The sequence below is a fragment of the Camarhynchus parvulus genome, chromosome 10 (assembly GCF_901933205.1).
Source record: "Camarhynchus parvulus chromosome 10, STF_HiC, whole genome shotgun sequence".
Lineage (NCBI taxonomy): Eukaryota > Metazoa > Chordata > Aves > Passeriformes > Thraupidae > Camarhynchus > Camarhynchus parvulus.
Window position 1 is genome coordinate 11,902,802 of NC_044580.1, and position 22,956 is coordinate 11,925,757.

At 43.2% G+C, this 22,956-nt stretch overlaps 1 protein-coding gene across 2 annotated transcripts in view; it reads right to left on the reverse strand.

The window, feature by feature from the left end:
* CEMIP (cell migration inducing hyaluronidase 1) overlaps positions 1–22,956 on the reverse strand; it is a 100,855-nt gene that overhangs the window by 27,454 nt on the left and 50,445 nt on the right. Inside the window, exons 2-13 of one of the 2 annotated variants that reach the window (XM_030955554.1) lie at positions 22,636–22,743; positions 19,596–19,745; positions 18,896–19,034; positions 17,903–18,139; positions 17,355–17,534; positions 13,682–13,752; positions 12,867–12,962; positions 12,119–12,240; positions 9,810–9,951; positions 8,796–8,987; positions 902–1,077; positions 146–355 (exon numbers count right to left, since the gene is read on the reverse strand). In XM_030955554.1, coding sequence (XP_030811414.1) covers positions 146–355; positions 902–1,077; positions 8,796–8,987; positions 9,810–9,951; positions 12,119–12,240; positions 12,867–12,962; positions 13,682–13,752; positions 17,355–17,534; positions 17,903–18,139; positions 18,896–19,034; positions 19,596–19,745; positions 22,636–22,711 — 1,791 coding nt within the window. In that variant the 5' untranslated portion in view covers positions 22,712–22,743. Of the gene's footprint in view, positions 1–145; positions 356–901; positions 1,078–8,795; positions 8,988–9,809; positions 9,952–12,118; positions 12,241–12,866; positions 12,963–13,681; positions 13,753–17,354; positions 17,535–17,902; positions 18,140–18,895; positions 19,035–19,595; positions 19,749–22,635; positions 22,744–22,956 lie in introns of both variants that reach the window. The other variant, XM_030955553.1, reaches the window with a different exon arrangement.

Consider the following 22,956-nt stretch of genomic DNA (forward strand, 5'->3'; position numbering starts at 1 on the left):
TCCTCGTGTATCCAGGGTGGGAAGAGCCAGGCATTGGTTTTAACAATAAAACACATCATTCTGCAATAATTTAGCTGCATTCATGCTATGAGGAGGGTTTTTCTCTGCTGTCTTCATCTCTAAGGCAGACACTGGAACTTCTTACCAGTAAACCATTGGATCCGTGGATTGTGACACAGCGGGAGAAGGTGTTGTGGATGGAGGTGTCCTTCACATAGGTTGGAGGGCTGTAGCCTCCTTTCTCATCCACATCTCCAGCCATATGGAAATGAATTGGGTAATGCCCCATTGTCTGCTGGCCCATGTATTTCAGTTCCAGACCTTCAATGTGGGTAGCCTTAAAATCAAGACCAATCTGGAGAACAAAAGAACAGCAGTCAAGAAACACAAAAATCTGTTGAGGGCAAGGAGAGGGAACACAGGCCTAGAAAGGGCTGCATTTTATCTGCTGAAGGATTTATTGTGTGGAGGGGAGTGTGTGGCTGCAGGGTGGGGGAGAGGGGGCCATGGTGGCTAAGGAGACCCCACTGCTGCCATAGACCCATTTAATTGTAGAAGGAAAGCAATTTATATTTATCATTTTCCATGAGTTTTAGCCAGCTGGGTTCAAATCGAACTTCCTGGGCTAAGCACCACCAAAATCTAGGGAAAACTGGGATTGGGATGTGGAGAATTTATCTCAGGAGTATTGATCACCAGCCTCAATGTCTGCAGGGGCATGACATGCATGTCTAAGCCAAAGGACAAGCAGCAGCCAGAGGGTGGATCTGCTGTACTGTGGGGAGAGCTTGTTTGCTCAAGGGCTGATGAGGAATTTTTCCCTTCCTGCATCTTGGCTTCCTTGCTATGTGAAGGCGTGGCTGGAAGGAGGAAAGGACAAAGCCAAGGGCTCCAGCCTCACCTTGATGTGTCCCCCGAAGGTGTCGAAATCAAAGAAGGAGCAGAGCTTGCTGCTGTACTCGTAGCACTGCTGCTCCATCTCTCCCATCACCAGCACGTTGCGGCTCAGCAGCCCCACCTCCGCCCGCATGTCCACGCCGTCCACCACCTCGCCCATGTGCAGGAACGTGGCCTTCCCTAAAGGAACCAGATCCACTCTCAGGGTTACTCTGCCAGGGTTGCTGGCTTCCCCTGGGCTTCCTGTGGTGGGGCTAATGAAAGGAGCAACCGAGTCAGCACCAAGGGTTGGCTGACACCTCAAAGGAGGGAAGGCTGGAGCACAGGTGACACCCAAGGTCTTGGTGGGATGTTTGCAGTGGAGGAAGTGGGATTTTTGGTCTTAGGTTGCTTCATTTATCCAGGGGGTTAAACCAACAGTCTGTTAGACAAAACACATTTCCTACCTTGAAAGGGAACTTTGGATTATGAGCAGCTGTGTATGAATATCCAGTGCAAAAAAAGCCCTGATGATGCAGCTACTGGAAAGTCTAAATCACCAAGGTTAGCACAGCATTTCCCATAGTGAGACACAGGGAGCTGCTCAGACCCCACAGCACTACTCTTGGGCAAGCATCAGCCAGATCCTGCTAACACCACAGCGGTTGATGCAAGCCAGGAGCAGAGTGGACAGAAAGCCCTGTAGGAATTGTAACAATCACAGCCCCTCACCAAGCCTGTGGGCAGTTAAACCTCTGACTCCCTGGCCTCCCAAACCTCTCCATTTTAGATCTACCCTCACATCTCCAACTTGTTCCCAAGGCTTCCTCCTGCCCTAGTGCAGTCAGAATCAATGGGATCTTCCACCTACCCCAAGCCACACCTCTCTTTGCCAAGCCAAGTTGCTCATAACATCTTCCACACACACCATCCTCCATGGAGGGGTTAGAAGCACAGAAAAACTTTCCCTGGCCTGACCAGAAAGGGGGGAAGTCCAGGCAGTGGGGATGTCTAGAAAGCAAAGTATCTCTTTGTTGTAATTTCATTCAAACATTTTCCTACTACCTCCTTCCTTCCGCAGGTTTTTGCAGAGAAAAGTCAGCTGGGAAAAGGTTCACCTTACTGACTCCATTCTGTATTATTCCAGTAAAAATAAGTAATAAACTCTTTAAGTAAACACTGAACTTTGAGGAATGCTACACTTGCATGTATTTAATTTCCATTGAATCGTTCAAATCCTTAATTAGAAACAAATGGCAAGCCTGAAGCCTGGCTATCCCTGCACAGCACTTTATGCTTCAGCAGAAGTGCCAAGTCAAGGGGAGGATTTTGAACACTGAACCAATATTATTTTTAACCAAAACATGATGCTATGAATGTAAAAAAGATAAGCAAACACCATTCACTCTCTCTTCTCCTGAAGCTGGAAGCAGTTTGATGGCAATAGTGGGGTTTGGGAAGGGTGAGTGCTCCATCCTGCTCTGCCACTGCTGTGTTGTGGGACAGGGTTCACAGCACAACATGTGCCTTCTGCCTGTGCTCCTCTGCCTTCAAAACCATCTCATCTTGTGAAAAACACTCTCTGTTAACTAGGGGAGTGGTGGTGGCCAGTGAGCTGTCTGCTCTTCTCAGAAATTAAGGGCTGCAAGGGACCATGGATTTGCACCTTAAATTGTCTCTCTAGAAAGTCCTGGACTGCCCAATGCCCGTGTTGTTGCCCTGCAGCCAGTGAGCCTCATCAAGTGTGTGGCCAAAACCAGACTCAACCCACCCAAAAAACAGCAGCTTTGCTTCCTTTATCCATATACATGAAAAAAACCACTGCAATGAGTACCCTTCACATGAGGATACCCCATGCTGGAACCTTGAGTGAGTCTGCAAAGGAGCACAGCTTCTCCTTATGGAACCTTTTTCAAGCTGTTATTTTTCAGTTTTCCCCAGAGCTGACCTCTCCTTGATTTACTGAAATGCAGGAAGGATTTTAGATAATCATAAGAACATACTATTTGAAGCCACATCCCCAGGATTTGTGGCAGTGAAATTAGATAGGCAGTTTTGTTATTCCTGTGCTGAGCTCTAGAATAATAAATGTCATGCTTGCATGTATTTAATTTAATTTAACACCAGTCCAGACATGCAAAACAGGGTAAGCACTGACAGGAATGTTAAATACGGACTAACCAGTTTCTAAATATAACTTCTTGGGTGCATGTTTTTCACTCCATGCTTTTGCTGATTTGACATGTTTGGAGATAACAGGAGAGACAGAAAGCAATCCCCTTCCAAAGTAAAAGCGGATTTTGAATAATAGCTCCTTTAATAGAGTTTTGAAAAACAAACCACTTCTCAAGGCAGACAGAAATTCAAGCTCCCTGCAGCAACAGGGCTGAAAGGAGCTTTTGGGAGACAGAGTGGCATGGGAGCCCTGGTGTGCTGTAAATGACTGCTGGGAACCAGCACTACAGCACTGGGCACTTCCCATGGGTCCTGGAGCTCTGTGAGGGGCATTTACAGACACGTGGCACTGCCTGGGGCATGTGTGGTGGTGGGCAGGGAGAAAACCCACAAAAGAGTCTGTCCTGTGGTGAGTCCAGGGAGTTCACACCATCTCACTCTGCAGAGCCACAAGTTTGAAGTTTGGCTGCTGCTCCCAGCTGGAGCCTTCCCAGAGAGCAGCCAGGATATCTGAGACCCTGAGCCCTGACCACAGGCAAACCCCAGCCAGGGGTTTGCAAACAGGCCCTGAAGTGGTTTGATGCTAAAAAGGTAACCCTGTGCTTTGAAAGTGGGAGGGATGTGTTGCTGCTTCAGCATCAAAGGCAGTGCTGTGATTTCCCAACCACCAAAAAGCCCCGAGGCCACTGATTCACCTTCTCCTCCTTTGGGTGAGGGTTTGCTGCATCCCTCATGGACAGAGACTGCCCTGCCAGCCTTGTGCCATATTGTAATCTAACCCAAACACAGCCTTGCAGTGGCACAGATCACATCTCCCCACAACAGAGGCACAGGAAAAGCTGCCTGGCTGTGCTGCTGCATGTGTCAGAGCAGTGCCTCCAGTTAGCACAACGTAAATTCACAGGGAAAACTTCCTTCATATGTGGGCTTGCCTGGTGGAAGTCTTGACTCAGCAAAATATGAGCACATTCCTGTGCTTGCTACTCAAGGCAGTGGCTATTGAAGTCAGTTGTTGGTAAGGATAAGGTAATTATTAAAAGGAAATATACATTAAAATAAACATTGATGATCCACTCAGCAAGGGCATGCTTATGTCAACAAAGCAATTCAAAGCAAATGGTACAAAGGAAAACCTGCCACATGTGAGCCCAGCCGTAAAACCTGGGTCTTGGGCCTTATCAAACCTGGGAGGGGTGGGATTTTGAAACTATTTCAACTGCTGCAAATGTGGAAGAGTGCTCAGAATTAGTGAGTTAGATCTCTCAGAAAACCCTCCCAGGTACACTCATGCATTCCTAAATCCCTTGGCTCTAAATGGCCCAAACTGCTAAATCTCCCTTTGAGAAGTGAAACCAGCACTTGAAGGTCTAGATTTGGTGAAGATAAAGTAAAGCTGAGATTCTCCTGGAGTATTTTTTTTTCTCTAAAGTGTCTTTTCTTCTCCTTTGGGCTCTCTAGGGATAAGACCCAGTACCTCATGGTCTTTTGATGTTTCCTAATCATGTTTTTAAGGGAAATGCTAAACACAATTTGTCTGTTAAACCCACAATCCAGTGACAGTGAATCCTTCAAGGCATCTTTAACGTCAGTTCAACTCATTGCAGATGCCAGCCCAGATCTGACAGATTTATCATTTTTGCCAAGCACTTGTCATCACTGGTGGTAATGCCCCTGTTGCTTATATTTAATAACAGACAAATGTTCACACTGGCATCTTCCAAATCCTCATTATTCTGAATTATCTTGCTGAGGTTTGCTGTTGCATCCCTAAGCCTGTAACTCAGCATGGTTTGGGTGAGCTGGCTGGCTCCTTGAGCCACACAGCACAACCTGAAGTCCTAATCAGTGAATATTCCTCCAATTCATAACTTTTACATGGAAAACTAAGTTTTCAGCAAATAGACATAAAAAACAGCAAATATATAATAAACAGACAAAATAACAGCAATCAGGCACAAACTCCACCCTTATGAACATCTGTGTAAACCTGAATTAGATTCTGTCAGCTCAGTTCCCAGGCAATGCCCCAAGGTAGAAGGAGCTCTGAAAAACTGTTGGAAATGACAATTTCACAAGATTCCCTGCCCTGCTCTCAAGCACCAGGGTTGCCTTAAAAAAAGAGCTTTTGTCAAGTTCCAGCCAAAATGATGCCAACTTCTAAACAGAACACCCTAAATCTCTAAAAATATCTGAATTTTAATAGTGGAGTAAATTCTCCCATCCTTACAGCACCAGATAAATGCTGACACAGGCTGTGAATTTCTGAGACAACTAAGTATTTATACTTTTAATTCAAAGTTCTCTGCATGAACAAGATCACAGTAAACTCCTTATCTCTCTAATATTTGCAACCCAATAAGCAGGATTGAAGAGATGTGTGCTTGAATTCATAGGTTCACCAGTATGTGGGATAATTGGAGTAATTATGCCAGGCACGAATAGTTTTTTCATCCTTTATCAAGGGCATATAGGAGCACAAAAGAGCACTTCATCATTTCTGTTCCATGGTGAAACTTATCAGCATTAGTAGAAACTTCATACAAGAGCAACCAAGATGAAGATAAGACTTGTTCCCCAGAGAAACTAGACAAAATACTTGATCTTTCCTACTATCCAGTTCTATCATAACAACACAACCCTTCCTTCCTTCCTCCCTCCCTCCTCCCTCCCTTTGCCCTGCACTGTTGTCCCTCCCCAAACCTTGTGAAGTTGGAAGATCAAACACTTTTAATCTGTTCCCACAGTGAAAATAATCTAGGCACAAAAAATGACAAGCGAAAAAAAAAAGAGTTAAACAAAGAAAGCAAGTGGAGGGAAAGGCTCCATTTAGGGGAGTGACCATTTGGGAGCAGGACCTGCAGATCTGGGTCCCCAGGCAAACCACACTCACCCATGGGAGCCACAGTCTGTACATTAGGGCAGCTACTCCAGTAAAAAGTGCAGAAGATCAGAGCCTGTGTGCCCTCCCTCACTTTCTGCACTGAGATTTGCAGATGTGCACAGTTAAATAACTAAATCCTCCTGGAACCTGATGGCAACTGAGTATTAACTCCCTTAAGTTCTTTTGAAAAGCTCTAATCAATCCATTTCTAGGCAGTAAAGAAAGTATGAGTTTCAGCAGGAAGTATCAAATATAAATAGGACATGAGCTAACTAATGAGTTTGACTTTTTTGGCACAATATGCTAAACCATGTCTATTAAAATACCATTAAATTATGAGAGCATAAATTGTATTAAACCTTGGTATGCCAAGTGGCTGCCACACCAAACTGGCTGTCCACAAAGCAGAGGTTTTCTGCCTTTTTTTATAACAAAGAGACTCTTAAGTAGTTCAGATCTGACATTTACGTTTCATTTTAAAAATAAATAGTAAGGAGAAAAATAAAGATTAAAAGGAAAATAAATCATCATGGGTAGGAATGGTTTTATCATTTGTCTTTCAAAGGGCAAACTTTTGGAGTTCTCAGCTGCTAAACTAAACCTCTTAGGAAAATTAAGCTTTTTCACATGTTACAAATGACACCCCTCTGAGATCCTGTGTATTAATGTATGTGTGGAAGGCTTTTCTCAGAAGGAGCAAAGCAATCTTGCCTACCTCCACAGCAAAAGGCAGGCAGACATTTATGATTAATATTATTCTGCACCCAGTTACACCTGTGCTAAGACCAGGGGCCATTAGTGATCCTTATTCTGGCTAATTACCTGTCATGGCACAGGGCAGTGGAGGAAGTGGCACCATGGCCAGGCACAGAGCAGCTCAGGGACCTCCTGGCCCCTAAAGGCAGGGGACATCTCAGCCTTGTCAGCTTTTATGTCATCTAGACTGAACCTAGATTCAGGCAGATTATTTTGTTTTCTAGTGTGAATGTGCTTTTGTTACAAGAAAGTTGGAAGTGATTTTTATAATTGGACTAAATTTTCCCTTGATTTATAAATCAGTGAAATCCCATTGACGTCAATGGAGTTGCCTGGATATAAGAGAGGAGAGACTTTGGCCCTGGTATTCATGTCATTTGTGGTAATAAAAGGAATGTCCTAATTCTCCTGAAGAGAAATTGGAGACCAAGAGCACAATTGCTTTAACAAGTGTTTCCACTGCTTCTTTACTTGAAATTCACATGCACTTTTTTGTTGTTTTTAACTCATTTGTTTCCTTAAACTAACCTAGCTGTCACTGTTGCAGAAGATGAATGCAACTACATGAATTCCACAGATCCATCAGATTATGGGAAGCCCAGGACTCCTACACCATCCTTATTTTAACTGGCAATCTTCCAAGACCATCTTCATGATGTGACTTGTATCATACCAGTCTGAGTCCAATAGCTCAAAAGTTGCTCAAGAAAAATATTCAGCTTGGAAATGCATCTTCTTTGAAAGCACTAGACATTTGAAGTCATAAGACTGCGATACATTCAGACTGTGAATAACATTTATCTTGGCCTCATGCACATCTCCAACAATGGATGGCCAAAGCTCTGTGGGGAGGCAGCTGCCAAAGGAAGTGTGTTGGTACCTTCCAGAAGAAGTTGCATCAGAGATAATGTTGAAGTGGTTCATTTCAGAGAACCAAGTGAACTCCCTGGTGCATTGGATGTCCCAAATGCCCTCATGGTTTCTCAGAAAGGTCTTACTGTAAATGCAGGCAAGACCTCTGCCTGGAGCAACAGCCAGCATGCAAGCAAAGATAAAGTCACAGGCATGATTTACCACCAGGCAGATGCTGCCTCTGAAAGACAGCCTCATCTACTAACAGACTTTTACACTGTAAAATAATGTATGCTTTTGTAAATTACAGAAGCAAAATAATCCTCATCTATTCAGATAAGGGGCAGGGCATGTGCTATTTCCATGCTCTGCTTATCAGTGTGCCAAAACAAGGTTCTAGAAGGGAAAGACAACTTCACAGACTGAACTGAAGATTAAATCTCCCACTCTGGATTTTAGTTTTATGCTGGTAATAGTCTGTGCTTCATCATGGTTATGCTTCTTAATTGGATTCTGTGTCCAGAGGCCATTCTACAATCATTGGACTACAAAATCCATTAATCAAAAGCAATTTGTTTTGCATTTGAGCTGGTCACCTACAAGAGAAAAATGCTGGGGCTCTACAAAGGCTCCCACTCCTCCTTCTCAGGCTGGCCCTGGCAGCACCCTGCACTCCATCTCCCCAGTGCAGAGGCTCAGGAAAACTCACTGGCTGCCAGAAATGTTTGGTTAATATATCAGTTCTAAGCAATACTCTCTGGAGACACAGTAAACGGGAAACAGTAGCTTCAGTAGTACAAAACAGTATTTCTAAAATGTAAGATTACAGTTCTTGTTAAATAGAACTTAGGAAAGCAGCCAGCTGGAAATTACTTCATAGCCTTACAGTGTCTCACAGCCTGCTCCTGCCCTAGCTCCCTCTTCCCATCAGTTGTGCTCATCTGCTTTCTAGGAAGTGGTGTTTCAAATGCAGTTATTGCAAATCTCAAATACACAACCTATATCTGCTCCTCTTAAGTGAATTCATCCACTCAATAGCATGCTTGGGGACAAGAATGGAGTCAGCTATGAAAAGAGAAGGCAGAAAGGAACCAAAATCAAATTAGATTGTTTTCAAATATCCCAAAAGCATCTAACAACCAGCCATCAAATTCAGGCGTCTTTCAACATTTTTCAGTTCTTTTTGGAGTTATCTCAGTGCAAATTACAGAATTTGTGAACTGCAATGCCAGAGTGATAAGATGAAGCAGCTCACCTGCTACCTTGACCTGGGTGGGCTTGCAGGTTCTGCAGGGCAGCACCTGGAACTCCTCTGCCTGGTACATGGAGTAGTCAGTGCTGGCCACCACCAGCCTGTCCCCAGGTCTCCAGGAGCTCACATCATCCGCCAGGTTCAGGATTGTGCTGTTCACGTTGGTGTCAACAGTCACCGTCAGCTTCGGTTTCACTGAAAACCCAGAGTGCAAGGGTGGGCAATTCAGTCAATCTCGTCAGAAAAAGCTTGCTCTTTCCTTTTTTCCCCCCACCCCTCCTTGGAGTGCCACCAAAAATTATTATTTTCTCATGTTAAAAAGAGAAAAAAAAGTTAACTCCTTCAAACATGTTTTTTACTGGCTTTGGCTTGGCAAGCAAGAAAACAGGAAAGTATTTTTCTTTAGTTGCAGGCAGGTGGATTTTCCACTAACGCCAGGATAAATTTAAATGTAGCTCTTAGTGGCTCATTCTCACCACACCCACTTAGCAGCAGCTCTTGTGGGCGTTGGGTGCTGTTGTTTACAGCAGCCAAGTGGTCTCTAACCTAATGATGGTTTTTTCCAGCAAAACAACAGTCTGCCACCCTTCTTTTCCTGCCAGCACCAAAAATCCTAATACCTGTCTAATGACCAGGGTAAGGACAGCGGTGTTGGAATGATTAACTACAAAATGACAGTTTCAAACCCCGTTGTCTTCACACGTTCTGATTGACTAATCCTACGTCATCCCAAAATGTTTTTGCAAAAGACAAGGAATTTACAGGAAAGAACTTGTCAAATATTTCTCACAGCCTTGCTGGGTATTTGAAAAACCACCCTGCTTCTTCTGTTAGTGCTCAGGAGTTTTTCCTGAGATAAATCTTCAGCCATTCTATCTGGGTTGGTGTCCATTGCCTAGCCCAAAGTTTTAGCTTGGAAACATTACAGAAGTTGTTGTGACACCAAGAAGGAGCCAGTTGTGGGAGGACAGGATTTCTGCTGTTCTCTGTTCTGGCTTTCAGTGATGGGGCACATACCAGATTTGCCACACAGGAACCTGACTTTGTAGTTGTGGCAGCCCTCTCCTGTCTGGTCCTTGCCGTGGCACAGGAATTGGTAATCGTGGCCGCTCTTGTAGAAAACCTCCGTGGTTAAATCCGCTCCGTCAAGAGTCATCGCCTGGAAAAGGGATGGAAATACAGCTCAGGTCCTGCTGTGAGGAGAAGGGATTACCCCAAAACATCTGAGCCATCAGCAGAGGCCTTTGCTTTGTTTTGGGTGGTGGCACAAGCACTGCCTCGCAAACCCCTGTGACTGTGCTCTCCAGCCAGCATTTCCAGCTGCTGCTCACACGCAGCTCCTGCTGAGGTGCACGCCTTTTCCTGTGTCTATATGAGACCATGGGCTGTTTGGGAGGAGCTTGGGAGCTTCACAAACAGCCGCCTCAGTGCCCTGGATTTTCTCTTGCCACAGGTTTGAGGGCAGATGGAAACATTGAACACGGATGCTTGCACCCAGATGAACTCATGGCTTCAAGCCTCTGCACTGCACTCATTGCATTGCTTGTGGCAAGGCTCTGGATGGACCTTGCAGAAGAAAGGGGCTAGGGGTTTTATTTCTCCATTGCATGGATCAGTCCCTCAAAAAACCCCCAAGGGTGCTGCAACACTGCTGCCTGTTCCAAAAGAAGCAAGGAGAAAGTGGCCTTTTCTCACAGGCAGGTACCAGCCTGTAGAGCTGCCTTGAGAAAAAAAGCTGTATCATGCCAAGCAGCAGTGAGATATGAAACCTCTCTGGTGTTCCTGCTGGGGCAACATCTCAGGATCATGTCAAATTTCACATTCTGTCTCCAGAGCTTGCATTTCTCTCGACCCTTTCACAAAAATGTGGTGCATTGCATGGGGCAATCCAAATACCACGTGCATTTTGGCAAGGCACCAGGAGAAAAGCCATCTTTCAATGAAGGGTCTGATCCTGATTCTCTCACTCATGCAGGCTTTCCTTATTAATGAATCCACCCTGCTGCCGTGTGTGGGATTAGCACCGTCAGCTGGAGGAATGTGCCTCTGGCTGTGCTGTTCTGCTGTTATTATCATCATCATATCTTCAATTTTCTCCCATGTTCCAGAGCTGGGGCAGGCCAGCTGCTATAAATCAGTGTAGCTTTGTAAAAGCAATGAGCAGCACCAGATTACAGTACCCAAGGATTTGCCCTAAGATCTGCAGGATAAACTGAAAAATGTCTTGCTTTTTCAGCAAATGGGGAAAAAAAGAAAAAAAACCAACTTATTTCACAGAACAGGAAAAAAAAAGGTTTGTTTCTAGAGCAGAAGAATATCTTCTTTCTGTTTTAACATGCATTCTAGAAGGGGATGTATCATAAACATCTGACCCCTGTTTTGAACTAAGTTGTCACTTCTAATACACGTATATGGAAGCAGAAATGAATGTGGATTTGGTAAGACCTGGCAGAAAATTATAGGGCAGCTTTTTCCTTTCTGTTCAAGAGAGATCCTTTATAACATCTAGCCCTGGAAACTTTCACTCATACAGTCAGCATTCCCATTTACTTCAGTAGCCACATTCTTGTGAATAAGAACAACTCCACTGGCTCAGAGCACACAGGAACCTTAGGCTCAGCCTCACACAGATGTGAAGGATTTTATTGTCTTTTTCCAGGCAATGCTTCTGCTATAGGTATACATAAAAAGTATATGGTGAACACATACAAGAAAATACCCTCATTTCTTGCTGGGCTTTTTTGTCCTTAAAGATGTTTTTTGCAATGTCAGAAAAGGTATCTCAGTGCTCCTCAGCATGCTGGCCTGATGGCATAATTATAATGCTTAGCTCCAAACAGAATTCAAATTTCTTTCCACAGAGACAAAACAATTGGTTCCAAAAAATGGCTGAAAGCTCACCAATATTTTTGACCACCTGCTACAGCTGGTAGTTGCACTATCTTGTTGCATTTTGTGGTTAATTTTTTAGGTAGGGTCCATTCCAGGACCATTTAAAACCTTTGAAATTTTCATGTGCTTGCTCCTTTTAATCTTCCAGCAGGGAACCACATATTTCATGATAGCATCTGTGCTGTCCATGACCCATCTGTACACCTTTTCATGCCAGGAGCTGGAATTTACTGAAAGAAACTCAATTCTATCAAATTTGTCCCAGAACAATCCGAGACCGTACACAATATCTTGTTGGTTATGTATTAGAGTGGTCAAATAATTGATGTATTTTATTTAGAAACAAAAGTTACTGACGAGCACAATTGTTTTGGGGGTTCAGTGCCAGTCCAAAGAAGACTTGCCCCTCTAAAGCGAGTGGTAAGCTTGCCTACCTGGATGTCAATGGGCTGCCTGCAGATTTTGTCAGGATGAGCAGCTTTGAAGTCAGACAGCTTCTCCATGTCCTTAGATCTTGCTTTGTCAGGCTTCTCAAACCACTCTGTCCATTCTACATCTGGAGACAAGTGCAAACAAGTATAGTCATTTGAAAGTCAAGCTTAATGAGTGCAGCAAAAATGCACGAGGCATAAATATGATCTCGGATATCATTCACAAGTTTCTTCACTGATGATCTGATTCATGCCTCTTCCTGCCAGTCTGTCAGCCACTTTTAATGATGCTGTGAAGTGCAACCAGCCAGGGGAGAACAGAGTTATTAAAAGCTTCATAATTGGCGTGTGCACAGTAAGCATTATTAATAGATACAGATTTTGGATCTGTGTCTGCCTCAGCTGCCTTCTCTGATCTTCAGATCAAGTTGCACCAGCTACTGTGTGTTGTCTGAAACATGGACATGATGGCTGTGCAGTGAAAAGAAGAGGTTGTGTGTGATCTCTGAGACCATAGGAGATGGAATTTCATACCCAGTGCAGAAAAGGAAAAAGGATCCCTGCTATTCAGAGGGTCCTAGAGACAACTGGGGGAAGAATCTGTGAGTGTTCATTAGTTGGTTTAGTGACGACATAAATAGCAACTAGCAAGTCCACTCTTCCCAAATGGAAAAGGATTGGAGGAAAAAGGATGATTCACCCTATTTGTCAACTGTCTAGCACCAAGTGAAATAACCCACAGACCCCTCACCTTGAACCCACTCGCTCGTTGAAGAGACGTTAAAATGTTCTCCATTCTCAGCTTTGAATAGTTTGAATACTTTGGCCACAGCTGAGCCTTTGTGACCTGTTAAAAAACCCAAAACATTTGGTAAAATCATTGAAATCAATTGGAAACAATCATTGAATGCAATTGATAAGAGTAAGAACTGAAAATAATTGTCTCCATGCTTATTTGCATACTTTGACTACGTTATTCAAAATTAGCCCTGCACATCTTCCAGAAATACTTACTAATCTTGCAATGAGGCTTCAGACACTTTTGTGACTGCATGGGTAATGGGGAAGAAAAACTTTCAAAAATCAAGAGAGGATAAAGCCCACAATTATTTGTCATATATTGCTATTTTGATTTAATGTTGTAGCAAGCTGTGTTATTCATGTCATGAGAAAACAGAGACTCAACAGTGTTCACAGGAGAACTTGATTAAGAATACACTGATTGAATTTTCAGCTGGTGTGAACTGGGTGTGTTCCACAGATTTGTGTCTTAAGACAGGCAGTGTCTGAGCTCAGTGAATTTACATGGATTTACACTGGTGCAGGATCTCACCTTTTATCTAGAGGTTTGGATACCCTAAGCTATCCCTCACTCAGTTGCTTCAGATGCATTAGTGGGAAGAAGCAATATATAAAGAGAGCATTCAATTAAATGTGTCAAAGCACCAATTGCTTATAGCTTTGATGTAATGCAGTGGGAAGTAAAAACACCATTGGCCAAATTAATCTCAGCTATAACTCCAGTAACTCCCAGACATCATGTCAAGACAGCATTTTGTGCAATACCTTGATATTCAATGTGGTCTTCAACAGAAGAGGAGGGATTTCCTTTAATGGTAATAAAACTCCATGGGTGCCTGGAAAATGAAAATGAGAAATGACCAAGTAATGTCAAGTATGAGATGGATATTTCTTGTATTGCTCAATGTTCTTAAATTTCTCAGAGGCACCACATCCAAAGCAGTCTCATTAGTGTCACAGGCAGAGTAGTTAAAATTAATATTATCTTAACACTCTATATTTCTTCAGTAAAAACATCAGAAGAGAAGCAAATTTGAAGACAAATCCCCACTTAAAACATGCCTGTAACAAGTGTGTTTGTTTTTCAAATGAATATTTGAAGAAACTTGTGTATGACAGACCCAAGACACGCTGGCAACTCCTTGGGGAGCCTGAAAATAAATCCTCTGTGTGTGTGTACATGTGTATACACTGAAGCATATGAAAAGAAGCCATTTCTGCTTAAATAAATTTAGCTCATGCTGAAACCTTGTATATGACAATTGTCTTTGGAATGACCCATGAGAATTTCTAATAGACAGACTGGCTGGCAAAGGACAGTAAAAATTCTTAGATAGTCTCTGCATATCTAGTTTCCTTCTTTGAACATTGAACATTGAACAAGGATAAAGGTTTACACCTCTGAATTGCCTATTCAAACCTGATCCCATGTCAGAATTCAGCTCATTATCATCTGATGGTTTTTGATCAAGGGGGTTCAATAGCTATCAGCCACCCTGGAGGATGAGAGAACAATGGAGACAGGGACTAAAGTGCCTCCCAACCTTGGGGCTGAACCCAATTAGGAGGGTCAGGGGCAATTTTTATCTTTCAAAGTAGAAGTAGTTCAGGTATATCTGCTCTTAATGAGTAAGAGAATAAAAAATATGCTTTTAGGGTGGTAGGGAGACTGTCCTGAATTACCAAAAACTCCTGTGGATTAGGTCATGTCTCTATAGTTATAAATATCTGGTCATTTCAATTGCATCAGGAGTCTTGCAGGTCACCTTACATTGGTGCAAGTGAAGTTCCAAACCACTCTGGTCTGGAACTCTGGAATAAAACACATACAGACATTGTCAGAGAGCCACTAACACACGCCCCAATCACGAGCTGGGCTTTGCTGGGGTTTGCTGCTCTGGGGGCAGCAGGGGCAGGCTCAGGGTGAGCTCTGGTGCAGCCCAGGCTGTGCCATGGCCCCAGTGGACACGGCTGCTCAGGGGGACACTGTCCCAGCAGCGTCCTCAGCCCCAGCCCTGGCCAGGCTGGGTGGGAGCTGCCAGCACCACTGCCTGGGGAGCTGCCAGCCAGCCAGATGCTCCTGCTGGAAAATTTGCCTTTGTGCCAATTGCTGAAGGCACTGACAGGCTGTGATCTCCATCCAGGGAGAGAGGGGGGATGGGAGCGGGAAGGACACTTTATCACTCAGCACTCAGGATTTTTTTGTTATTATTATTATTATGGTAAACCAAATTTGAAACAAATGACAAAATATTATGATGCCTCAAAAATAATCTCAAAAAAAATTCTAAAGAATAAGGAGTTATTCACTTCTCCAGCTCAAGGTTTGGCCCCATTTCATGTGTTAAAATACTTGTTTCTCCCAGATATTTTGCCACTAAAAATAGTTTTAAAGTCGTTCAACCCTGACACATAAGGACACATGCAATGTGTTTGGGCTGTATGAAATGAAGCGACCAGGAAGTCCAGAGCCAAGCAGGAGATATTTGTGTGGAATTCCAAAGAGAATAACTGTGTCATCAAGTGCAAAAAGGCTTTCTCTTCATTTATTAGTAAAAGGGGGGGAAAATGGCTCATACTGAAAGAGTAAACACACTTTTCAGAAGGAAAACAATAGGAGAGGAATGCAAGATTTTCCTTTAATTCCTAATGAATGTCCTGGACTCAGCAAATAGGGATTAAAAGAGATTTCAGGAGCACAGAAACATGTCTGAATAAATCAGCCTTGTGCATCAGCTCTGCTACAGCAAGGGGGAGTTGCACAACTTCACAATCTGGTTGAACACTGAGCAAGAGGAGATGGACAGAAATTCGCCCATTAACCCCCACCAACACCCCCTTCAGAAACCAACACAATCTATGACTGAATTGCACTCTTATTCTCCCAGGGATGCCCATGGGCAGCCCCAGCCATCATCAGGAGCTGGGAAGATTTGACAGCCAGGATTCAGCAGGAGCAGCCAGCAAACCCCATTGCTGGGCAGTGAGTGGTGACAGGAGTGTTAGGAAGAAAAATCCATCTGCTCTGCTCAGTCAGAGCCTGCCATGGCCACAGAGGGTAAAATGTGTACACACGTGTGTGATTTCCTCATTCCGAACAATTTTTTCTAAGATATTAAAAAAAAATAATTTCCAAAAGCACCTGTCAAATGCATACATCTTAATTCATCGTAATAGATGTATCTGAAATGTAAAAAACTATATCTAAATCTTGTTACACTGAAGTGGAAGTTCAATTTGCTTCAGAGGAAAAGCCTGGATACACCCAAAGCTGCCTGTGTTCCACTGTGCCATCAAACTGCCCTTCTAAGTCTGGCCCCAGCTGCCCTCCAGACAATGTGGTTTTTGAGAATTGATGAACTTAAACTCTGAGAACACTCCTAAAAATATGCTATTTTAAATAATGCACCAGATATTTTTCCACACGCCAGTATGCTGGTGGAGGACAGTGTTGGCCAATTACTCCCTCATTATTTATCCACGTCTCTATAATTCATGGAATGCAATTTTGTGGTATTTTAGATAACTGCATGGCAAGGATTAGCCTTTTGACTGCAAACAATAGCAACACTGAAAGTCACACTTCCATGGATGAATTTCTGCAGTATTTCCATTATAAACATTGATGGCAAAATGATGAGAAGTAACTTTTGACATAACCTCTTCATCACCCACCCCAGATCTTGCTCCATCTGTGAGTGCCCAGCTGACAGATGTCTCTTTCCATAAACTCCTGTATTGAAACATTTGTCCCTACAAGGCAGATTTTGTGTGTGTGTGTGTGTTCTGCAGACACCCTCTTAGTGTCTCATAAAAAAAAGCCTGCATAAATTCAGATAAACACAAAAAATATAATGGCTACGGTTGGGTAAATAGCAAATATTCTCAACAGTCTGCATGCCAACACAGACACTGTTTTGGCCACAGAAGTATTTACAGTCCACACCATAAATCCATGTTTGCTGAATTTCTGTGCTGCACAAGTCCCCAGACCTGTACTGGACAAGCAGAGGAATGTGCTGTATGTGTGTCTGTATGAAGCCAGGGCTACACAACAATTATTGTACCCTCCCTAGTGCTCAGCCCATCTAATCCTCTGTGTGTGTATGAATATGCTCCTTAAATCTTTGGGGGATGGCTTGAAAATAAATTGGAATAAGCAACCTGTGGGAACAATGTCTTGGAAAACCATCTTTTTTAATGTGAATCATATGCTATTCCTCAATCTGCTAATAAAAATACCCAATATAGACTCTGAGTGCATCTGAAACTATCCAATTAACTGCTAAAAATGCAGAGATTGAGATGTTTCCCTCTTTTTTATTTTTTTTTTCCCATGTGAAAGAACTTTGTGACTTTGAAAGAGTGGAACTATTTGGACATCTCAGGAACATAATGAAGCCTCTGTGCTGGGAGAACTGGCAGGGCTGGCACATACCTAAACCCAAGGTGGAGGAAATGCTTGCTGCCCAGTTTGGTCATTGCTTTCCTGGCCAAGTCATCCAAGTTTCTGGATCCTTCATCATTCACTGCGACTGACAGGATCATGCCATTTGCAACTCTCCCCAAATACTGAGCCAGGCGGACGCTTTCCTCTTTTGCTCTGTAGGTATCAAACCTGAAACGATCAAAAACACCCATAAACATTTACTGCAGCAATCACCACGCCTTTATGTACTGAAAAGCAAGTGCTGTAAAGAAAGTACTCTTTTGTGTTGCTCACTGTAATATTACCCTGCTGCAAAAGCACTTGTCTAGCAGGGTGTCTGTTAAACCAAATTGATTCAACTCTAATTGACAAACTGCAAGGTATAACGCTGCTCACTCTGTGGTTTTGGAGATGGCTGCTCTAGAAGGAATTGTACAGACATGCAATTGCACCCATTTGAACAAGATGCTGAAATGTGTGTGTTTGAGCTTGCTGAGATGCTGCCCCCAGCCTGCTCCCCAGGATCCTCACATGCAGGCAGCCAGAGGGTCACTCACCGATCTGAATGGACAACTGCCCCTGTCTTTGGGTCAATGACGTGGACAATGACACCCCGGTGGCCCCAGCTCCTCTCGAAGTAATATCCACCTTCTTCCATGCCACCAGGATGGAGAGTCTTGTTTAGGAAAGTCCAGGAGAGCTTTTTCTTTCCGTGGATCTCAAGAGTGCCGCCTTTGCTGACTCCAAGGTACTTCTGCCCAAAGTAAGGATTTGGCTGGCTGCCGTCATCCGCTCTAAAGCAGGAAGGGAGGAAAGGCACCAGGTTTGGGTTTGTTCTGAGTCAAGGAACCTCTCTCCTTGTGCTGCCATGACCCAAGGAGAGAAGGTTCAAAGTTTGCTGTGTATTTCCTTCAGGTATTCCAAGAATCAGCAGCTGCCCATGTTGTACAGAAAATAAATTATCTTAAAAAATAGTAGCAGTTACCAAGGGCTAAAAGCAATCTGGAACACAGCTTATACATGTTATATTCATTATATCCAGGCCAGAGGAGGCCTGGAGCCCAGAATGGCACTTCTGTGTTTTTGAATTCTGGAGCTGAGAGGTCCAGTGGTTATTAAATATTAATTTAGCATCCTTGAAATTTTAAAAGATCCTGTACCAATCTGCAATACATAAACATATTATCCTTCAGATCACAACTCCTATATGGAAAGAAAGGAGGTTTAGAGAGGAGAACTTTCAGACAAAAATAACTCCTCAGGTTTTAAGCCTATTCTGGAAAATCAGTTTGAGTTGTAGGAAGGTACATACTGATTCTCTAGCATGCCCAAACACCCCAGTGTTCATATCCCAGTAGAAGTGAAAAAATCCCAAAACTCCAATCAATTTTTTTGGTCCATTCAAATTGTTTAAAAAGCTACTGAACTTTCCACAGAGCACTGATGATAAGTATTCCTGAGAACATGCAATTTTAAGGAACATTTCCATTCCCTGACGTGGAAGAGAGATGCCAGAAGGTTCAAAGTAGTATTTTATCATGCATACATACCGCCCATATAAGATGATAACCACATTGCCTTGGTAAGGGCACAGCTCACTGCCAATGTGCAGCTCTCCATCATTTTCAATGAGTATGTGTCTTGTACGCAGAATGATGGGCTGCACATCATCTTTGATCACCAGTTTTCCTAAATAGAGAAAGTTATGACACCAAAACAGCTCTCAATAAAAATCCTGAAAACACTGGTTTTTATTCTGCCCAGTTCTTGAAGAGGGCAAATAAGATTTACATGGAAGAGGACCCACTCAAAACTGAGACAGGAATTTAGAGTTAAGATGAATGAAAATTATTCATGCCAGCAACACTATGGCTCTGTCCTTGGAGACAAAGAGGGACATAAGCATCTGCTCTGTCCTGAGACCCTGATAACACAACTACTGTGGTATGATGCTATCGGGCCAGTGGTTTGGTAAAAAAAAATGGTTTTGAAGCAAATTGCAGAAGTAGAACTGATCATTACACTGAGCTACTCATGTAAAGTCTCCAGACAGAACAGAAATTAGGCTGGTTACAATGGCTAAAGCATCTCAGCACCTCAGCTACCACCCAGCCCTGTACTGAGGTAAAGCTGTATTTGCCCAGTCACCACCCCCTTCTCAGCAAGAAGCTCTCCCAGCACAATCCCCAGTGATTTAAACAGTCCCAGTGGAGAGCAGAGTGCAGGCAGCCTTGGAGCAGCAGGTTTTACCTCCATCAGTGATGTGGATGGAGTGCACAGTCGCAGAAGAAGAGAGCAGCACCTTCCTGCCATTGCGGATTTCAACGCAGTTTTCTTCGTCGTGACCTGGGTTCCACACTTCTAACTCAGGCTCTCTGTCAGGACATGTGACAGCTGCTTCTGCTGGGCAAAGATGGAGAGAGAGGACAATCGGTGTTTGTTTGGAGGGGGAACAGCAAGCTCTGCACCTGGGCATCTTTACAGTATCATTCAGCATCAGCCTCCTGGCTGGCTCCCTGGAGCACAGCAGTGCCTCAGTGCAGCAGGGCACACGTGGGTCATGACCAAAAGAAAACAAACAGCTTCAGCTCTATGGTTTTCTGTTTTCTGGAAGAATGGAAAAACCCAACGCAAAGGAGTCTTGTAGGGGATGCAATTTCTAGAAAACTACTGAAAAGGGACTTTCACTGAGCCCTTCCTGCACTGACATGTAGCTCTGTTCATGCCATGTAGACACAAAGCCCAGGGAAGGTGTTGATAAAAGGATAAAACTACTACCTTTAAAAATGCCCCCAAAATATCTGCTTTGATAATATAAAAATCTTAAAATATGTTTGCATTATATATTTTCACTGGAGATAGAAAGAAAAAGAGATCAAACTAACATGGAAACACCAAGCAACAAGCAATTACCAGTACATCCAGTAAGAGAGCAACAGGAACCCCACAAGTGTATCTGGGTTTGTGAGCTTTTCCAGCAGAAGCAATAAGAATCCATTCACTTTGGGATCACACATCTGCAGTCTCCACACACCAATTTGATGATGGGCTGCCATGACGTGTTAGTCTGAACAGCTCTCATACCACATGCAAGAGTCTCATGTTGCAACTATTTATTTCAGATAAAATATTTCCCTGGTACAACCTCAGTTGATATGTGAGCCTCTAATCAACAAATATGATATGTCTTACTGTAATCAACAAAACTGTGAGTGAGAGTCTCAAGTGTGATGCATATTTTCTGAGGGTAGAACGCTTTCTAATCCTAGGAAACTGAAGTCAGTGGAAGTTTGAACAATGAGCCCTTTGCCTTCAGAAAGGGCTGGGAGTTCTCACCAGCTCTACAATTTTTATCCCTTAAAACAGAAGCACCATGGAGAAAAGGACCAACAAATCAATGATGATGGGCATGGGATAAACACCTTGACCTCAGCAGGGTTATGTCTCTGGAACTTGGTATAGAAAAGTTGGGTGGGTTTTGCCCCACAGGGACTAATGCCTCCAGGTAATGGAAAGGACAGTGATGTGAATCCAAGCAAGGAAACATTTCCTGCTGCTGCTGCAGTCAACAGGCAGTTGTTTTGTGCTGCCACTGTTGAACTTGAAGGAAATCTGTAATTCCACTGCAACAAAAACAAAATCTGTCCATCTGCATTCAGTTTCCCCTCACATTCCTCCACCAGCTTCATATCTTATGAAAACAATAGAATTGGACCAGTCATGGCTTTAAAGTCTCCAGAGCCCCAGTAAATATCGATTTTCAAGGTGAGTGAGGGATGTTTCCTGTGGGCTGCATGGACCTGTCTCTCTGCAAACTTTTCCCACATACATGAAGTAAATCAGAGAGGCACAATAATCTACCAGGCAGCAAGTCAGATAAACATCCAGGACCTGATTTTGATACCACTGTGCCAGCTGGAAGCTGGAATTGCATTAATAATGTCAGAGGCACTCCCTCTGATTTACAGTAATTGAGAAAAATGAGGAGGTGTTTCTGGGTTCCCACCAGAAGCCACACAGAATTAATAAAAGTTAGAAAAGATAAATATTTCAGACAGGGAATGGGACTTGCATTGTAAATAGATGTTCAACTATAACTGCAATATACACTGACAACAATTAAAAAAAAAATCTCTTATTTCCCTGAGAATAAGGATAAGAGAAAAAATTTGCTCATGATGAGAAGTGATAGAAAACCAAGAGAATAAATTCAAATGTAAAGGTAAAATTTATCAATTATACCTTAATTAATAAATTTAAATGTAAAGGATAAAAATCTTGTTCATTTTTCCATTTACTTGACTATGCTCCTATGCAAGAAGCTTCCTGCAGTCTCAAAAGATGTCTTGTGCCCCCAAACTCATTATTTTGAAACAGAGAGGTGCACAGGGAAGCCTAAGGGGAAATCAAGAGGAATTTAGGCTGATGTTTGGGATGACAAACAGCAAAAGCCAACAAACCAGAAGCAGAGGACCCAAATTCCCAATTTCATTAACCAATTTGTAGCAGGAACTTTGCACATCACCAGCATCTGCTGTGCCAATGACACCATCAGGCTGAGCATCTTCTGCCAGCTGGTCCAGGTACTTTGACAGCTTGATTACTGCCTTCATTGTCATTTTTTAAATAAAAGTGCAAATTCTGCCCAGCACAAGGAATTAACTGAATGTTTGCTTCTTGACCAAAAGGGCCTGAGCATGACAATGAGAGGTTGCTCCATGCAGCTGCAATGGCAAGACAAGTCTTTGGGCCAAGACATATGGGCTCTTTGTTCCAAACAAATACAAACCTCCAAGCTAGCTGTACATAGAATATGTAAATCAAGCTCCCCTTTCCCCCTTCGCTGAACTGCTTAGTAAAAAAACAGATTGGAAGAGACAAAACCCAAGGGACAGGGATGTCCCAGGTCAGAGCTTTTTGCTCTCCACTTCTGGGCTGGAGGAACGCAGGAGAATGCTTGCCTTCACCTCCCTCAGCCACAGCTATTAGACCTGAGGTTTCTGTTGCTATTTCTTTGTGGCAGTTTGTTGGGTTTGTGTTTGGTTTAAGAATGTGTGGCAGAGGCTGAGGCATTGCTGAGGGTACTTTCACCTGCTCAGAAATTTCAGTCCTTGCCACTCCAGCTGCCCTTGACTGGGTAAATTGGCACACCAGAAAACTGCTTTTCTCCTGAGTTTTTTCACTCTTTCCTTGGCTGTTTTTATACAAAGAGTGAAAAGCTGATCAATTTAAACCTATTAAAAATAGCATTACAAACCATACCCTTTTTCCCAGTGGCAAGAAAACTTACCTGTGCTTACTGAAGAGACTACGAACAGGAAAAACCCCAAATTTCCAGCCAGCCACTTGGAGGTAGGTAGAGCCATTCTTCAGGATTTTCAATTCTCTGTATGGATAACTGTGAAAAAAGAATATCAAGAAAATGTCACTTTTTTTTCCCCCTCAGCTCATTCACTGCACCAAAAAAAAAAAAACCAGAGAAAGAAGAAGAGGTTAATCCAGTTTTTTTGCCAGACCACATCCACTCCCGTTCAGCTCAATGGCTGAAAACACCTTTGCACTGATTCAGGACCAGCCTGAACAGAGCAAGGAGCCATGGGCAGCTCCTCAC